General features: G+C 39.6%; 1 protein-coding gene across 3 annotated transcripts in view; it reads right to left on the reverse strand.

Moving 5' to 3' along the window:
- Nucleotides 1-1,688: 1,688 nt before the first annotated feature.
- LOC110170492 (sodium-coupled neutral amino acid transporter 3-like) overlaps nt 1,689-20,221 on the reverse strand; it is a 35,308-nt gene continuing 16,775 nt past the window's right edge. For all 3 annotated transcript variants that reach the window (XM_055165823.1, XM_055165825.1, XM_055165824.1), the window contains exons 5-16: nt 20,094-20,167; nt 18,737-18,829; nt 17,105-17,186; nt 14,755-14,837; nt 14,613-14,671; nt 13,992-14,108; nt 11,827-11,906; nt 10,328-10,428; nt 6,283-6,407; nt 4,183-4,327; nt 3,189-3,292; nt 1,689-2,169 (exon numbers count right to left, since the gene is read on the reverse strand). In XM_055165823.1, coding sequence (XP_055021798.1) covers nt 2,065-2,169; nt 3,189-3,292; nt 4,183-4,327; nt 6,283-6,407; nt 10,328-10,428; nt 11,827-11,906; nt 13,992-14,108; nt 14,613-14,671; nt 14,755-14,837; nt 17,105-17,186; nt 18,737-18,829; nt 20,094-20,167 — 1,168 coding nt within the window. In that variant the 3' untranslated portion in view covers nt 1,689-2,064. The remainder of the gene's footprint in view (nt 2,170-3,188; nt 3,293-4,182; nt 4,328-6,282; nt 6,408-10,327; nt 10,429-11,826; nt 11,907-13,991; nt 14,109-14,612; nt 14,672-14,754; nt 14,838-17,104; nt 17,187-18,736; nt 18,830-20,093; nt 20,168-20,221) is intronic.

Genomic DNA, 20,221 nt, shown 5'->3' on the forward strand with positions numbered 1-20,221 from the left:
AAACATCTCTCCTGTTAAGGTTCATGTAAAAATTTTGCACTGTCCCTGTCTCAAATAAATAAACAAATAAATAAAATAAAACATTAAGCAGGTTGGTATATTGTAGGGTTGATCCGATCACATGACTGTGGACTTGCTCCGGACTTGGCCATTAAGATCCGATCAGATATCGGATAAATAATATACACACCACACAACTTTTTTTTTTTTTTTTTAAACTAAGGCGTGGGATTTGCTCAGGGACGTCCAGCTAGCGCGGTTATCTGTCCCAGCACCTGTTGTACTAGAGACACACTTACGCTGGGACTTTTGGGCCGTGTCGTGCTCGGGCGCCGGTACCTGTGGTTCTGTGGCCCGTGTTCACACCTGCGATGTCTCCGTTGGCATCGTTGCACGTGCGTATGCTGCGCAGTGGAGCTGGCGCTTTTGGTGGTGAGGGTCTGACCAGCAGCATGAAGTGTCTATTGAGTGGTGGGACTGATGTTGTGGTGCTCCGCTGTGGGTTTGTGGATGTGGTGGTGGTGCGGGGGAGTGGGGACGGTCAGGGGAGAGAGGCTGTGGGGCTTCTGTCATCTCATTGTTATTTGGTAAGATTTTATATTATTTGGATTTTATAGACGAGACTAAATGTTTCAAATATAAAGCACAGACTTCCATATAATATCAAATATACAAAGTGTAGATTGTGCAGAGTCGAGTCTCAGGTCTGATCTGGTTCTGGTCTGGTTCCTGTTTTGTCCAGTTCATTAAGTTTACTAAGTTACACATTCCAAGACCAGACTGTGGTAAAAGTCAAGATTTTCAACAATGATGGTTAAAGTTTTGGACATTTGATTTTTCACAAGTTCAGTTAAATACCACACATGAAATCAATACAGTCTGATCTCCGCACAAATCCTGGATCTTATTCTTTGCTCTTAGTTCATTTCATAATTTTTATACAAGTATCGGATCGGTACTGAAGGCTGTATCAAGTGGTGGTTTGAATATTGGTTAATGAAGTTACACATTGAGTTGAAGCTTAAACACTGAAATCTTATCTGTTGAACAGTACCATTGTGTTTCCTACATAATGTGTAACCTATGTGCTTCTAAGCAAATTCCTTTGCAGAACTGGGACCGTGGAGATAACCAGCTGGCTTATCTAAACAGACTTGGTGTGATTTACAATGGTTTGGAGAGGGTTGTCACTTCCCCCAAAGAAGAAATGCTGACACTTCAAGGCGACGATTCAAGGCGGGAACCTGCTCAACATATTATTTGCATATTCATTTGGATGTTTATAAAAACTGTGTTGAAGTATTCAGAAGGGGTCAGATGCCTGATGTAAACCCTATGTAACTTTGTAGGCAGTTAGGGACAACGATCTGACCCAGAGCTCTGTATTAGAATTGTATTGTATAGGGAATAAATTCTTTTTGATTTTAATCGACCGATTCCAGTGGTCATTTTTAAGAGAACACGCTGAATGTTTTTTTGAGGATACCTAACAGTACTCAAAATCAAATGATTCAGACTCGGGGGCAAAAAAATGTGATCGGGACATCTCTAGTATATTGTACCTAATGTCAAAATGTCATGTGTTTTATCAGAGTGGAAGTGAACACACCTTTCTGTTTTACTTTTGACACTGTATCATTTCCTTTTTTCTAAATGACAGAAACACTTGTATGAACAGGACACAGTAAAACGCTGGAATAGTTTATTTTGCATTTAGCACAAAAAAGCACATTTTCATGGCACAATGAATTATTCTCTTCACCCACAGAACCTTGAGCCACAGTCAGTGGGGTCCAAAGCTGCACAGACTCACCTGATCACTGCTGATTCACATGTGTTAAATTAGCTTCACCTGCTACACGTCTTTACAATAACATCAGAGTCCGGTCATGGCGCGGGGGCCATGATCACCACACACGGGGTTCAACTTAAGGGCCCGAGGAGCCCAGTCCACCGCCCACAGTCCAGACTCCGGCAGAGCCATGTGGAGTAGTCCTGCAGCGACCGCCGCACCCAGGGCCCAGGAGGGGGCGGGGCCGGGACGCTGCTCACACTGACCTCACGCTAATGTCCACCCAGGCTCCGCCCCTCGCCGCTCGTCCAGTCTATGCCAATGAAGGTCAGGCTCATGATCATCAAGACGAAGCCCAGAACCGAGAAGCAGGCGGCCTGGAGCACACACACACAGACAACACACACACACAGTTACACACAAACTCTACAGAGAAGTGAAACTAGTGGAGCGAGACTTCGGCCGACCATGAGAGACGTCACATCACACTCCCGCCCCCCCACACCCGCGGTCTCACTCTTCTTCTGCGAGAAGCCGGTGCCAGTGATCGCAATTGTAATAATAGTAGTAATAATAATAATCTTATATGTCTTAGCAACTTGCTTTGTTCAAAAAAGTTAAAAAAAAAAAAAAAAGTTCTATGAATTGACAAACTGCACTGAAAGTGTTTTCTGGTTGTGTGTTCGTTTTTTTTTTTTTTTTTGACTAAGATTCTCATTTTTATATCAAATAGGAAACATTAAAGCTCTGGCAGTGGCACATTTCAGTTTTGTATTTGGTTTGATTTGATTTTTTTCAGTTGAGATTTACACTGAATATTTTATTTTACTGCTGCTGATCACTAATGCACTTTACTTTTGACTTCAGTCCATTAAGACAAATTCTAGGAAATGACAAGCTGCACTGAAATAGGTTCTTTTTTTGAGTAAGACTCTCCAAAGGAAGAAGAATAAACATGGATTTTACAGACTAGTGCCCTGCTCATGTAGAAAGAAATGCTGTTTGACACTTTGATGTGTGGCACTTTCGTTTACATTTCCAATAAAAGTCACTATACACAACTTTTTTATTCATTTATTGGTTTTGAGTATAACATGCAATTAATCATTCACTCCACACTCTGGGGCGATAAGACTCTGATACTAGATCTGAGAAAAAAACTTTTACGGAGCTTCTCAAACTGACTTTTAGTGCCCTCTAGTGGTTCTTTAACAGAATGCAGCATTGACATTACAAACATTTGGCTGTGTAAATGCAGTGTTTTGTTTTGTTTTTTTTAATCTTTGGAACGCATGGATGTTTATGTACAAAAGTGGAGGATCAATGAGCCTCAAACCTGCTTCATTGTTTTACAGAAGCCGTGTGTGCACATGTGTTATGTGGGTGGGACACGCACCAGGATCTTGGGTCTGGAGGTCAGCGGCTCCTGCTCTGTGGGGATGATCCGGATGTAGAAGAGGCCCGGGAGGATGAAGATCAGGCTGGGCGCCGTAGTGGCTCCTGCACAGGTACAGGACAGAACATTACACCTCATGTGACCACAGTGTCCTACGCTCATGCAGTGGTGGAAGAAGTACTCGATTTTGTTACTTAAGTAAAAGTACAGATGCCAAAGCAAAGAAAAACTCAAGTAATCACATGAAAAAATCTATGTAAGTAAAAATATTGAAGTACCTGTTTAAAAATGTATTTAAAGAGTAAAAAGTAAAAGTATTTCATGCAAATTTTGAGATCTAATAAAACTTCAAATGTAGGTGTTGATTTTTTTTTCAGCAGAAACAAATGAATAATTTTTTTTCTTAGTTGTTTTTATTTGTATATTTTTATTTGCTCAAACTTTGACCTTGATAAAAAAAAAAAAAAAAATCATGCAGGTGTTCAATAGGTTTCAAATTGTAATAAAAATACTTTTACTTTACAATCCTGTTAAAAAATTGTAGTAGAAAGTACAGATAACTACTCTCAAATGTGGTAAAGTAAAAGTATAACGTATCTTAAAAAAAAAAGGATACCTGATACCTGAAATGTAAATTCTTAAGTACATTACTTAAGTACGACTTTTACTTTGCTCCACTACTGCTTTCATGTGACCACAACGTCCTACTCTCGCATGATCACAGTCGTATTCTCGCGTAAACACAGTCGTACTCTCGCGTGATCATGGTCGTACTCTCACATGATCATGGTCATACTTTCTCGTACACACGGTCGTACTCTCGCGTGATCAGTGTCGTACTCTCACGTGATCAGTGTCATACTCTTGCGTGATCACCGTCGTACTCTCACGTGATCAGTGTCATACTCTTGCGTGATCACGGTCGTACTCTCGCGTGATCAGTGTCATACTCTCGCGTGATCACGGTCGTACTCTCACGTGATCACAGTCGTACCCGTGATGCCGAAGATGTCCCTGATGTTGGGGACGAAGATGACGAGTAGGTTGACGGCAAAGAGCAGACACACGGCGATGCAGATGTGACGGCACCAGTGGAACGGCTTTTCCGGGAAGAGCAGCTGCAGCAGAGCACGGCGGATCTGAGGAGCACACACAGCAACACCTCGATGTAATGATGTGACGCTAACTGGAGGCTCTGCTCTGTCTTTATCAGACTTTTACCTGAGCTTTATTTTAACACAGTCTGACCAGAAAGAAATGACTTGACTGGCTGGAACTAAACTAGCCAGTTTTCACTCTCACCTTTTTGTTGAAAATCCTAAAACCTAAACAAGACTATGAACGTGTACCGTATTTTTCGGACTACAAGTCACTCCAGATTATAAATCACTCCAGCCAAAAAACGTGTAATGAAGAACAAAAAAAGCATATATAAGTCGCACTGGAGTATACGCCGCAGGAAACACTCAAACCATGAAAAAAAGTGCGACTTATACTCCGAAAAATACGGTATTTGTCACAGGCTCTTGAAAATGTGCCTTTTAAACACATTGTTTTTTTTCTTGAGTTTTCAAACAATCTTAAAACTTTTTGACTGTGTTTGCTATTGTGTGCATTGTGTCACCATGGTAACTCCTAAACATGCTTCCATTCAAGATACATGTAGAACACCCCCCTTGTGTGACCTGTCAGTATCAATTCATTAAACGTGCACCGCGTAACTTTTCTGGTGGAGAGTCCGCTACACTGCAAAAAAGCTTGGCCAAAATGTAAGATATAAACACTTAAATCTATCAGAAAATGGCTTAAAAGTAGTGAAATTATCTGATCAGGCAGCAAGATCATTTTACTTAACAAGTTATCTTGAAATAAACAACCTCAAATAGGTACATGTAAATATGGAGGATTGTAGCCAAGGCTCTTTTCCATCCTCAGTCCCCTGCTGGACCACGGCCGCATCAGCCACAAAATTCACTGGACACAAATGTACAGTTTGTGTCCATTGCCCTTTTAAGATGATTCTTTAGCGGATAACAGTTATATAGAAGTTTGTAGCAGATTTCACTTTGCTTGTTGTTGATGAGATATTTGTGAGGTCATGTCCAAACATTTTTCAAAGCAGTACTTGTGGCGATGCGATACTCTTTTTCCCCGGCGACTCGTTATAAGGCAAGTTTAACTGAAGATGAAGCCAAGTAAGTTCCTTTTGAAAAGTTTTTCAACAGTTTGGTGCAGCGTCGTTCACTCACGCCTGCTCAAGACGCCATCTTCAGGTGCGGCCCTGTCCTGCCGCTTCCCCAGTTTAGGCTCCTGGCTCCGCTAATGACATCACTCACATCACTGTCATCATATCACTGAATACATCTCAGAACGTCTGATAAACAAAATGTGAACTAAAATGTGTTCAATTAATACTACTGAGTTTGGAAAAATAACTGAATAAATTTATATTATTATTATATATGTTTATTAAAATAAAATTTCAAATATTGTTTGTGACATGTCCCCACCGTCCCTGTACAAACCTGCGCTTTCTCTCACTCATACACAATAAAACACGCTTATACTCACACCTGTAAAACTTCACCATTTTAATTCCTGATTCCTTTAATATTCCTGATGACTATAAAGTGTGGCAGGGAAAAGGGGACCCTTTTTCATTGTGTGTGTCCAACAGTTTTGGAAAGAGGTCACTACTACAATTTCAGATTTAATTGAACGTGAGATGCCATTGGATGGTAAAACTCTGCAGACTACACATCTTCCCCAACAGCTTGAGTGTTGAGTTAAATAAAAAGAAGCTTGTTATTTTTTGTTTATTGCAGGCCAAACATGTTATTGCTGTTAATTGGAAGGAAATGGAGGGACCCAAAGTAAACCAGTGGATAAAATTTTTGTGCATTGTAAAGAATTTTGACATGTAGAAATCATAATTCAATTTGGGTGATTTGTGTGTTTTAGGGTGGGGGGAGGGTCTTAATGTATGTTTTTTTGTTTTTTTGTATATTGTATGTTTTAATATGTAAAATCTTATTAAAAATATTTGTGAAAAATTTCCACGTCTGTATAAATGTATGTCCAGTATTTGTCTCACCGGGAAGAGCACCACGGGCACGGTGAGGGTGACAGCCACCAGCACCGCCAGCCTCACGCACAGGATCAGAGTGTCCAGAGGGTCCACCAGGCTGTAGGTGTGCAGCAGCTCCGGCTCCGTGTTCCCTGAGACACAACAGACAGAGGTCACCGTGGCAACAATATGGTTTGCCGATAATAGTGTTTAACCCTGTAATGCCTGACCCCAGAAATAATGGACAGAAAATTTCTGATTTTTTGAATCTGGAACCTTTATGGGGCCTTTTCACAAAATAAAAAAAAATTTAAATTAAAAAAATTATTTGCATATTGGTTTTTCCATTTGTATCGTAAATGATACATTGGTCATTACATGTATCTGGCAATACAGAAAAAACATCATCTTCTTTAGGTCTCTTTCTTCTTTTCTCTTTTATTATGAACAGTGGTAAGCATGAAAACAGCAGCTAAGGCTTTAAAGAACATTGGCCTCTTATTTTTTCATACTGATTCCTTTTCCAGTAACTTTTTCTTGTATTATATAATATCGAATATATAACAAGAATATCAGCCTCTTATTTTTTTTAAATGCTACTGCTAAACTCACACCTTTCATCAGTACCTTCAACTGCACTCTCAACAAATGGAACATCTAGAGCAGACATGTCAAACTCAGGCCCAGGGGCCAAATTTGGCCCACAATATAATTACATTTGGCCTGCGAGATCATATCAAATATGTAGCTGGCCTGCTGGCTACAAATAGGCTATAGAGACATTATTTATTTAAAATGTTGTTATTATTTTATTATTATACTTGTTCTGGATTAAATTTTAGGCAAAACTATTATTAAACATTTAGTTTAATAAGAAAAGGTTTAACTTTACAGATCTCCAAAGAAGATAAAACATGCAGATGCTGTTGAAATTTTCCAATAAATATTTAGTTTGGCCCAGAACTTGGTCCCAGTTTTTTAATTTTGGCCTCTATGAATTTGAGTTTGACACCCCTGATCTGGAGGGTCAAATTCTGCCTTTCTCCACTTGTACTCCTTCATTTTCACTTTTTTCTTTGCAGATTTATTTGTTCTTTATGGCCTGTGTTACTGTTAGACCTCCTTCTTCTGTGCTAATCTGGTCATCACTGTTATCAAAGTCAGACTCTGTATGTGTCTTTCCCTTCATTTCTCTTTTCACTTTGCTTCTACCACACTGTTTTGTTGCCTGTGACATAGTAAGATCTTCCTTTTCAAGCCATTATCAAAGGTTTTATCGTCCTCATTGCTGCTACCAGTACTAGAGTTCTCTTCATCATAATCTGCATTAGGGGTCAAATTTTTATCCAACATTTCATCATCTGCAAACATCAACTCCTCTATATCGCTTGAATTGCCATCAGTGACCCACAGAACATCGTCACTGTACCGTTTAGCCATCTAAAATAAGAAATATAGATTTATCAATTTTCGAATGCAATTATTTGTTGTAAATATAACATTTCAATCTGCAATTTGTGTAATTGATTCATAAAAAACATTTTTAAGATACATAATCATCAATATAATGCATATTGCACCAAGAAAAGCAAGATAAGGACAATTGAGGAATTTACTACCAAATTCCACTTTTTACCTGTAGTATCAAATTTGAACGCAAATTTTATACACAATTTTACTACATACTAAAATGCAAAAAAAATATGTAATCATAACTTGCTTCAACAGATTAAGTGTTCATGTTGAAATATTACTAAAAATTTCAAAGAAAATGTCACTGGAAAATTGTAAAAATCACAATTTTCGTTACCTTGATCCAGTGATTTGGGAACTGTCTGAAGGTAGCCATCTTGGATTGTCCCATGTACTGTGTTTTAATTGTTGTAGTGATAAAGGCGTCCACCAGGGGGTTAAAGACAAGTGCCAGATTGGATACAACAGGCTTTTGAGTGAAGTTTTAACCACATGGTGATGCAATAGGTCTCAGAAATGCTTGTATCAAATTTGACACATTTGGCATTATAGAGTTAATAGTTTTATGATTTATTTTTAATTATCTAGTTAGTAGGATTGTCAAAAGTAAAATCAGATACTAACTATAAAAGATTTGAAAACAGTATAAATAGTTGAGCAGGTAGCTACACTAAAAAAAGTCACATTCACAGAACAGTAATGAACATTTCCTGAATAGAGCTTTTTCATAATGACCAGAAGAGCCCCACTGTAGGTTTGAGGAACTTCTTGTTAATGTTTTTTTTTTTTTTATGGCAAAATGTGTGCCGCATTCTCCAGCAGCTTCATAAATCTGCCCCATCACCAAATCTTCAACCAACAAGGTCCACAAAGAATAAACATTCTAACATGAAGAATTTATCCACAACTATCAAGAGAAGAAAGACGAAAACTTAAAGGAAACAACGACGACGCATTAATGACACACTGAACTAAACTAATGTTATGGTCATGAATAAAACAGAAGTAACTTGTTCACTCAGACTGATTCTACAATTAAAATGAACCCCTTAACGCCTGAATTTATATAGATGTATATAAAAAAAAGTGTTGTGTGTGTTTTTGCCTTTAAGTAGATGGTAAATTAAATTGAGATCATTAATTTGACTATAGCAAAAAAAAAAAAAAAAAAAAAAGAAGAAATCTGGGCATGTTGCAAAAAGCCCAAAGGCACTCACTGGTGAAAATAAAATGCCTTTCTTAATTTACTGCATGTCTTAATGGACAATTTACAAAGTTCCGACGCATTTCAGCCTAGGGATTTCCTCAGGGGACAAACAGAATTATGAGTAAAACATGTGAGTTTTATATGAGAAACCCATAAACAGGGAGGAGTGGAGATTCATGTGTGGACACTACCTGAGACACGCCACAAGAGGGCAGTGTTAGAACTATGGGACGTCATAGGGTGTATCAGGAGTCTCAGGAATTTCTGAATAATAATATTTTGCTAAATAAGTAAACATTTGATTAATCCAATGCCGTTTATCATTGTACATGTGTCATTACCTGAACAAATAACAGTTTATGCCTCTCTTTACAGTTGACAGGGATCAGATTGGTCAAAAACAGGGACACCAGGGACATTTTTTGTATAAAACTGGGAAAAATCACTGGATAAATCTGCAGGGACAGGGAACATAGGGCTCAAAACTGGGACTGTCCCCGGGTAAAAAGGGACGTCTGGTCACACTAATCCATCTGTACTTCATCTAAGGTTTGCTGTGGCTCTGTTATAAACTAAATTTCTTGTGAATGCTAAAACCAGTAGCTCTCTGGCATTTTCATTTTGTAAAGGTAGCTCACCGGAGGAAAAAGGTTGGAGACCACTGTCATAGGATATATAAACACTCATTATGTACTAAAAATATATAAAATACATACAATGCTTGCCAAAGGCTCCTAGGAAGGTCCTGCAGATACACTAACCGGCACTGGGGGAATGCAGCTGCTGTCTCGGCTTATTCTTGATCCAAAAAGTTTGTCGCATATTTATGACAGTCGGCGTTCCAGATCAATAAATAGATTTGTGCAACTCAAATGATAGACATCTCTAACATACCATAACTAATGCTCGGCGTTGTTTTCTTTTAAGCTTTCGTCTTTCTTCCCTTGATAGTTGTGGATAAAGTCTTCATGAAGAATGTTTATCCTTTGTGGAGCTTGTTGGTTGAAGATTTGGTGATGGGGCAGGCCGATAATGAAAGTGCTGGAGAATACGTGACATTTACAAAGATGTTTTGCCATAGAAAAGTATTAACCAGAAGGTCCGCAAAGCTACAGCAGGACACTTCCATTGTTGTGAAAAAGGTCTATAACTTAAGAATGATCTTGAGCTGTATCAGAAAAGGTAAAAGAGCACATGGACTAGTTATATACCCATGGACCACTGAAGGATTACACAGATATAAGTCCACATGGGAAATAGAAAACAAAGAAAGTACGACCATTTAATGTTGAAAATCCCATTCTATTGTCTAAAAGCAGAGTGTTTTCCACAGATTTTGACATATTCTGGAAGCAGAGCAGAGCCTGGTGATGGGACGGCAGCAGGACTCACCGTAGTAGGTCAGGTATCCAAATATGGCAGTGAAGAAATACATGGTGAACATTCCCAAGATGGACACGTTGCCGATATTCTGCATTCTCCTCTTGGTCGGACTGAAGGAAACACAAAAAGAAGTCACATGATTAGAATTTAGGGTTGACAAAAGTGTCAAAAATCAGACCCTAATTGATACTTAAACGAGAATCGAAACTAGATACTCATTTGTGCCGGTATCGATACTGAAAGTCCCATTCACAGAACAAATAAACCTTTCCAGAACATAAAAGCACATGGGAATAGAAAAGAAAGTATTACGATTTAATGTTGAAAATCACATTCTATCATCTAAAGCAGTGGTCCTCAACCTTTTTAGCTCCACGGACCGGTTTTATGTTCGGGACCGGGGGCTGCAGTGGCGCGGCATGGTTTAGTCCTGGTTTAGTGCTGTTTTTAGTCCTGGTTTAGTCCTGATTAAATTCTGTTTTAGTCCTGGTTTAGTCCTGGTTTGCACCTGGTTTAGTTCTGTTTTAATCCTGGTTTATTCCTTATTAAATCCTGTTTTAGTCCTGGTTTAGTCCTGGCTTAGTGCTGTTTTAGTCCTGGTTTGCACCTGGTTTAGTTCTGTTTTAATCCTGGTTTATTCCTTATTAAATCCTGTTGTAGTCCTGGTTTAGACCTGATTTAATCCTGGTTTAGTCCGGGTTCAGACCTGGTTTTGTCCTGGTTAAATCCTGTTTTAGTCCTGTTTAGACTGACCTGGTTTAGTTCTGGTTTAGTCCTGGTTTGCACCTGGTTTAGTTCTGTTTTAATCCTGGTTTATTCCTGATTAAATCTTATTTTAGTTCTGGTTAAGTCCTATTTAGACTTGTTTTAGTCCTGGTTTAGCCCTGGTTTAGTCCTGGTTTGCACCTGGTTTAGTCCTGTTTTAATCTTGGTTTATTCCTGATTAAATCCTGCTGTAGTCCTGGTTTAGACCTGATTTAATCCTGGTTTAGTCCGGGTTCAGACCTGGTTTTGTCCTGGTTAAATCCTGTTTTAGTCCTGTTTAAACTGACCTGGTTTAGTCCTGGTTTAGTCCTGGTTTAGTCTTGGCTTACAGATGTGTATGGGAGGGGAGGTTTGCGCTTTCACGGCCCAATACCAAACAACCCATGGTCCAAAGAAAGAGTGTTTTTTATTGTCATTGTGGTATCAGAATCATTATGGTATTGTTTTGTTCTGAATTCTGAACTCTCACTTAACTGATGTAAAATTATGATAAATATTGACCACAGGTGCTATTCCACCAAACTAAGTCAGAAATAGAAATCCATATGCACTTTAAAGAGCCAATATTATTTTCAGTTCTAAGTTAGAATGTTTCCTCTTTACGGATGCACACTACCGCTCAAAAGTTTTAGAACACCCTAATTTTTCAAGCTATCTACTGCAATTCAAGTCGTGCAAGTCCAATGAAGAGCTTGAAATGGTACAAAGGTAAGTTTGGGACCCGAGCAGCACCCGTCTCTTACTTCTTCAGTTCGGTGTAGATGGGCAGCACCTCGGGGTGACACACGAAAGCAAAGGCCAGGATGGGAACAGTGTACGCCGTCTACACACAAACAGGAAGACATCGCCACGTCATTAAAGCTCCACTGTGGAACTTTGTCTAGAGATATAATGATGAAGAAAATATAGACGTCCAAAAGAAAAAAACTTCAAAGTGTACAATATTGTTTAAAAAATCAAAAGATGCAATAAATAAACACCAGAATGAAACACTTTAGTACATAGTTTGTATCTATAATGAGTCATAGAAGTGATTTATTCAATGTTCTATAGCTTAAATTAAATCTTATGAACCAGAAAACACAAACACCAAAGTTCTTGTAGAGGTGCAAATGCAAGAAGCAGCAATTTTGAAGTGAAAAATGCAAAGCACACTCACATGGCCGATGTCTTGGAGCTTTTTTTTTATATTTAAATAACGTTTCGCTGTACTATGCATTTTTTCACTTTTAAATTAAATCTTATATAGCCAAAAAATAACCAACAACCAATAAAATCCCTCAGTCGTCCAGGTAGAATTCATGGCAAAGGAGAAACTCAATTTGTCAGCTGGACAAAAACGTTTCTCAGCTCATCCAATCTGCTTCTTCAGTTTGGTCAGACGCTGGTGGACACTTCCTTATATCTGTCTGCAGGGAGGAGCTAACTACACTGAAACTACTCTGAAACTAACACACACACTTGTTTACAGTTTCTGTTTGTTTGCTCGGCCTATTGAACTGCACTGAGTGTGGGCTCATATTAGCAGAATCATTCAGGGCCATAATGAAGCTTTTACACCTCTGGACCTGACCTGGTACAGATGTTGTTCTCTCGTTTGTTTTGATTTAGGTTTGAGGATGGAGTCTCTTACTCAACAAAAATAGCTTCTTTAAAGGGTCCATCTCATGCAAAATCAACTTTTCAGAGCTTTCTACCTTCTAAGAGTGATGTGTGAGCCTTGTATTTGTCGCCAAAGTGTTTTTTAGATTGATTCGATATTTCTTTTTTAATAAATTGCAGCCACCCTCCCACGTGACAACGAACTAAAGCTGCTACAACGATGACGCGGCAGATACACTTTGACGTAGCAGAAAACGCTTCGCACCCGCCCCCCTCCCCCGCTCCACCGCCTGCACCCCGCGTCGGCTAACAATTCCCACATGAACCTAAACAAAAGCAACAGCATAAGCTCATTGTTCTACATGATATAATACGTTTATCTACTAGTGTTTATTAATACTTTACCAATCAGTAATGTTCAGCTGATGTGGACGCGGTGTTTGAGCTTCGTGCTCCTCAAAGTCCTCATCTGATTCCGGGTCCAACACATGCGGCTGAACGCGCTGTATCTCCATGATGAATAAAAGTTTATTCCTGTCACTATCAGGGCGCACGCCTGTCTCCCCCTCCCTCCCTGAGATGGCGGAGGAAGGGCGGCTCACTCAGAGCCTACGTCACGTTTGGAGGGCGGAGCCTGTGCTTTCTCAGGACGGGCGGGGGGAGGAGCAATAGTCAGACTTTCATAGTTCCTGGTCTGTGACTGTCTCCAAGAAATCAGTAAAATTTCAGAACTATTGTGTAACGGATGTTCCAAAACCCAAATTGTGCTTGTTTATGTGCAGAAGATACAAAGTGAAAAGAGTTATTTTGCATGAGATGGGCCCTTTAACTCAATTATTTTCTCTGGCTCAGATCTGTCCCTCACTGTCGTCAAAAGAGTGGCCCGTGGCTTTTAGTTGGAGATGTACTGAAGACTGTGGTCCTGTGTTGTTCTCTCGTCTGTGTTGGTACATGATCCTCTTGTAAAGTGGCTGTTTCTTTTCTTCAGTGTTCAACTGAGTGTCCTGTCCTTTTCGTGTACCTGTTTCTGTCTTACAAAAGAATTCAACATTATTGATATTGCGCCTTCTAATCTGAAAGCCTTATAGTCCGAAAAATAAGGTACACACAAAATAGCAAAATAAAAACACCAGGATGTGGAGTGGGTTAATCTGAAATTTTTAAGACCAACATGACGAGGCTCAGTGGAGCAGTTACAGGGAGACGGGTTTTAATGTAAAGTTAATTGGAGCCAGAGTTCATGGAGTCGGAAGCGCCCCCATACTCACTTCCTGTTTAGAATGAGGCAAACAGTCTATGGTCTGACCTGTGAGTTGATGGTGAAGAGTTTGGCGGTGCACATGTCCTCAGGGGCCACGGCGCTGGACGACTGGTTCACAAACACTTCCAGAGGACAGGTGATGTTGAACTTTTTATAGATCACCTGCACATCACAAGTGTTTAAGTACAGACTCTATTCACGCTTACGTCACAAACCAGGAAGATGTTTGGAAACAGGCGATGACGACTTCCGGTGTAGTTCCCGACACTGGGCTCACCGATCGACTGAAGTAGATGTGATCCGCAGGTAAAATGAAAGACTGCAGACGTACGTGGTGTTTGGAATCATCTTGAATTTGGCGCCTCAACTTTTGCGCTCGGAGTTGTGCGTCAGTGGGGAAATGATCAAAACTGAGGTATGGTTGGAATTGTTGTTTAGCTGAACAGAACGGAACGCTACAATGACTGGGCCATTTTCCAATTTTTCCTAGATTTTGTCAGATTTACTACCGCGAACAGAACCCAAAGGAAGTTGTCATCGTATTTTTTCCAATCGTCTTCCTGGTTTGTGACGTAAGCGTGAATAGAACCAATTACAACGAGATTATAAAACACATCCTGATAACTGCTGGTGTTTCGTTCTGTGGTTTAAAAGCAGCAAACTCACAGCAGAGAGGAAGAAGACCATACAGGACAGAGAGAAGCCGCTGGTGTAGCCCAAGTATCCTGTGAAAATACAGTAGAAAATGTTTAAAATTAACACATCAATCAATTCAAATCTCCGTTTTGAATGTTGACGTGGTCCTCACCCAGGTGCTTCATCAGGGCCAGGGGCAGGATGATGGACACCGTGACGATGATGATGAGGTAGTTTCCGTTCATGAACCAGTCACTAAAAACACACAGACACACACACATAATATTACTATTTTACATTACAATATCACCACACAGTACAGAGAGCAGAGGGCGGAGACAAGGGGTAGATGAATATAGAAAGTTTCTGTTCCCTGATGCCTCAAATTTAACAGGCAGAAATCAAAAATACATTTAAAAGTTTGGACACACTTTCATTTAATGGGCTTCTTTTTACACTGTAGATTCTCATTGGAGGCATCAAAACTATGAATGGACATGTGGAATGTAATAAACAAAACTAAAATAACTCAAACTTCAGATTAAGAGGAGGGTAGAGCTTCAGTGCGACATAAATATATGTAAACGCTTTGAGTGCCTTGAAGGTGGAAAAGCGCTATAGAAAAATGTGACCATTTACCATTTAAACAAAATGGCAGGACAGGTGATGTTTGAGCGTTAAGTTCTTGGCAAAATGTGTCCAAATTGTCTATTTTTACATTACAAAGAAAGAAGTAAGTGAGTAAGAAACAAGGACAAAGAAAGTAGAAAGCTGTGACTTATAAATGTATATGATCAAATTTTTATACAGCTTTTCCACCTTCACATCAGTGTAAGGTCCAAGGACACAACAGCAGACTCCCTGTACTCAGGACAGTTACAGAGGTCGTCCCTGAGTATTATGAAAGACGTGAAACATCCACTAAACACAGAGTTTCAGCTGCTTCCCTCTGGTCAAAGGCTTTTAGTCCCAAAATCTAGAACGATTCGTTTTAAAAGGAGCTTCATTTCAGCTGCTATCGTACTTATGAATAAATTATAATCTATCAATTTTAGTACGTTGTCTTGGAAAAATCTTGTGTTTTTTATACATTTAATATTTATTATGTTGGCCAATAACAACTCATAATATATGTATTTATGTAATATTTAGGGCTGGGCAAAAATAAAACATTTTAATCGCGATTAATCGCATGAGTTTGAGCAATTAATCACGATTAATCGCATGTTATACGCAAAACCAATTAATGAATTAAAAAGTAGAGTATAGTGCCCTTTTATTGGAAATGTAAATGAAAGAGCCAAACATTTGTTGTGCAAACAGCATTTCTTTCACAGGGGAACCTCAGAGCCTTCAGGGTATTCAGGGAAGGCTCAAGAAAAAATATTGAATGGACATTTGTACTACTAATATATTTATTGAATATGTTTTATGCTGTGAGTAATGAACACTACACTAGTAATATTTTCTAGATCAGTGTTATAAACTTGGACTGATATTTCTTAGGAAACAAAGGGTTAATATAATGGAATGGAAATGGACCAATCACATTTTTTCTTCCAGTGGTATTTGGGTAAATCAGTGACCAGGCCGGCGGCTCGTGGAGGCTCGGACACGTTGCATCTCACGTGGTCAGAAAAAAGTGAAAAAAGAGTAAAGAAAAGACGTCAAACTTAAAGAAATGCTCACGGTGAACTTTTTCAAAATAAAAGCCAGTGAGAAACAGACGTTTACAATAAAATAAATAAATAAATAATAAAAACTGCGTTAACGGCGTTAAAATAATTGTCGGCGTTAATGACTTAATTAGTTAACGCAAAGTTAACGCGTTAACGTGCCCGGCCCTAGTAATATTGTTTTTTGTTTTGTTTTTTTAAAGTGCATTCATAAACGATTTTTACAACATCAAGTAATTCCCAATTTCATGCAGGCTTAATTGAGGCGACTTTTAACATCACTGAACATCAGTAGGACACCAGGACTAAACCAGGACTAAACCAGGAAAGCCAGGACTAAGCCACTAAGGAGGACTAAACCAGGACTAAACCAGGACTAAACCAGGACCAGGACTAAACCAGGACTAAACCAGGACAGGGCTAAACCAGGACTAAACCAGGACTAAACCAGGACTAATCTTGGACTTGAGAGAGGGAAAGAACCCTGAGGCTGTGGAGCAGGGTGTCCGCAAAGTGAGGGCTGCGGAGCTCTGTGCCGGTCCCTTCACCCACAGTCACATGACAATTTACATGAGCGCACCTCCAGGCCCGTCCTGACTCTCAGACCTGGTTCAGTTCTGTTTTAGTCCTGGTTCAGTCTTGGTTCAGTCCTGGTTCAGTCCTGGTTCAGTCCTGGTTCAGTCCGTGTGTGTCACTCCTCCCCAGTGGCTCTTTGGCGCCCTCTAGTGGAGGGGGGCCTCACCTGCTGAAAACCGCTGGTATAAACTAAGTTTTTATTATGGCATTAGTTCATTTGTGATGCGGTTCCACTGGAGTTATGGCTGTAAACAAACGTGCAGGACTCACTCTGTGCTGGAGGTATGTCCCAAGAAGGCCTGAATCACCAGAGGCAGCTCGTACTTGACGATGAACAGATAACTGGACATGGCTACACAACACAACAAGACACAGATCAGAAGAGCCACAGTCCTGACCAAAGCTTCCAACGCAGGTCCAAGTCCTCGTTTAAAGAGCTCATATTACGCCATTTTCTGATCTATGTTATAATATTGTCATCAAAAACATACCTGGAGATGTGTTTTGTTTCATTCACAGAACATAAAAGTATGATAAATGTGATAAATGTCAACAACTGTATATGGTGTTGATTTGAATGGAAAGCACTTTGGTCATCTTGAGTGTTTTAAAGGGCTCTATAAATAAAAACTAAGTCCTTCTCTCAAACAAAAAACACTCACTTCCACCTTGTGATGTCATGTGGTAATACAGGAAGTGCTCACAAGATTAATTCAGCGTAATATGGGACCTTTAAATGAAACAAGTGCAGAGAAATGCCACAGTGACCCTTGCTCCGGTGCGTCAGAGGGTCTCAAACATTTCACATTAAGTGCCTCCTAAAAAAAGATTTGGCTTATCGAGTACCAGCAGATCTAAACCGGGTCTATTCCAGGGCTCACTGAGGCCGGAACCAGATCTAAACCAGGTCTGTTCCAGGTCTAACTGAGTCCTGGACCAGGTCTAAAAATGGACTAGATCACTGCACCAATAACTGCATAGAAATGACTTCCACAGAACAGTAGTAAGAGTAGTAACAGTAGCAGTACTAGTAGCAGTAATAGTAGCAGTAATAGCAGTAATAGTAGCAGTAATAGCAGTAGCAGTAGTAGTAATAGCAGTAGTAGTAGTAGTAATAGTAATAGCAGTAGCAGCAGTAGTGGTATCAATGGTAGCAGTAATAGTAATAGTAATAGTAATAGTAATAGTAATAGTAATAGTAGTAGTAGCAGCAGTAGTAGCAGTAGCAGTAGCAGTAGTAATAGTAGTAGTAGCAGTAGTAGCAGCAGTAGTAGTAGCAGTAGCAGTAGTAATAGCAGTAGTAATAGCAGTAGTAATAGCAGTAGTAGTAGTAGTAGTAGTAGTAGTAGTAGTAGTAGTAGTAGTAGTAGTAGTAGTAGTAGTAGAAGTAGTAATAGCAGCTGTAGTATTAGTATTATTAGTAGTAGTGGTATTAGTAGTAGTAGTAATAGCAGTACTAGTAGTAGTAGAAGTAGCCGTAGTAGTAGCAGCTGTAGTAGTAGTAGTAGTAGTAGTAGTAGTAATAGTAATTGCAGCAGTACTACTACTAGTAGTAGTAGCAGCAGTACTACTAGTAGTAGTAGTAATAGTAGTAGCAATACTAATAGTAGCAGTACTAGTAGTAGTAGTAGCAGCAGTAGTAGTAATAGGAGTTGTAGGAGTTGTAGTAGTAGTAGTAGTAGTAGTAGTAGTAGTAGTAGTAGTAGTAGTAGTAGCAATAGCAGTAGTATAGTAGTAGTAGTAGTAGTAGTAGTAGTAGTATTAGTAGTAGTAGTAGCAGTAGTAATCATAGCAGTAGCAGTAGTCATAGCAGTAGTAATAGCAGTAGTAGCAGTACTAGTAGTAACAATAGTATTAGTATTTCTAAGATGTTCCTTGTACTTCAGAGTTGAGGCTCCTCACCTCCGATGTTGTGAAGTGTGATGATGACGGCGGCCAGGATTTTACCCGGATGCCCGAACGCCCGGAGCCCCAGCTGCTCGTACGCCCGGATCCCTGAGACAACACACACACAACATTACACACACACACACACACACACACACACACACACACACACACATACACACACAATACACACACACACACACACACACACACACACACACACACACACACACACACACACACACACACACACTACACACACAACGCCCAGCTGCTCGTACGCCCGGATCCCTGAGACAACACACACACAACATTACACACACACAACACACACACACACACACACACACAACACAACACACTACACACACACACACACACACACAGGACCCCCCAATGTAACTATATCCAAATCTCACAATATTTACTGTGATATTTTGAAGAGGTTAATATAATTGTAGATGGGACAAACTTCTACTTTTAAAATACCTTGACAAAATTTTGGTGTGAATTATTTCCATCATAATCCCAAGAATTCAAGTAAAAAAACATATCTCTTCATGTTGTCTGCGCTGAAATGAATCATGGGAAATGTAGTTCCCGATGTTTATAAGCTGTTGTTACTGTAAAACCTGCATTTAAACAAAGAAACTTGTGAATTTGATATATTGTGACAGCCCACGATATTATTGTGAAAACTTTTGAACGATATGATATCATGATATTTCGGTTATTGTTACATACCTCATGAATAGAGCCTGTTATAATTTTTAAAAAGTTACTACAATCGCTCAATACAATCACTTAGAAAAGGTATGTCCAAATCATGGTCCATGGGCCAAATGGGGTCTCAGATAATTTTTTCTTGGCCCTCAGGGTTCCAGGTGAATTGGCCCAAATTACCTTGCATCAATTAAAAAATTAACTTTTTACTGCAAGTTTTTTGAAAATTTACCTTGATAAAGTAAATACTTAATATTTAGGATAATATATAATATAATATAATAATATAATATAAGGATCTTAGCATGAATAAAGTCTGACGTGTTAAACATGCACATATTTCAATGATTCACTCTGTGGAGCATCGATCGATCGACCCTCTGCTTCATCTGTGTTTAGATTTGTGGACTTTGATGAAAAAAGTTTGGACACCCCTGACTTAATACTACAATCACCAACATACATGTTTTTCTCATTCTCAGTAAACGGACAGGCCGGTAGTCCCTCCCTGAGCTGCAGAGGCTGCACTAGCACTGACTCATGATTACAACCACACACACAGTCACACACAGACTAACGCACACATGTATACGCACACATATACACACACACACACACACACACAGGACCCCCCCGCGCCCCCACATACCCACCACCCCCGCACTCTTCAGGAGCAGGTGCACAGAGTAACAGGACAGACCGGCGATGCACGTCAGCAGGATTCTGAAACACACAACAGACACACAACAGACACACACACACACACACACACACACA

This window comes from Boleophthalmus pectinirostris, unplaced genomic scaffold (assembly GCF_026225935.1).
Source record: "Boleophthalmus pectinirostris isolate CB_2022bp ecotype Guang Dong unplaced genomic scaffold, ASM2622593v1 HiC_scaffold_8, whole genome shotgun sequence".
Taxonomy (NCBI): domain Eukaryota; kingdom Metazoa; phylum Chordata; class Actinopteri; order Gobiiformes; family Gobiidae; genus Boleophthalmus; species Boleophthalmus pectinirostris.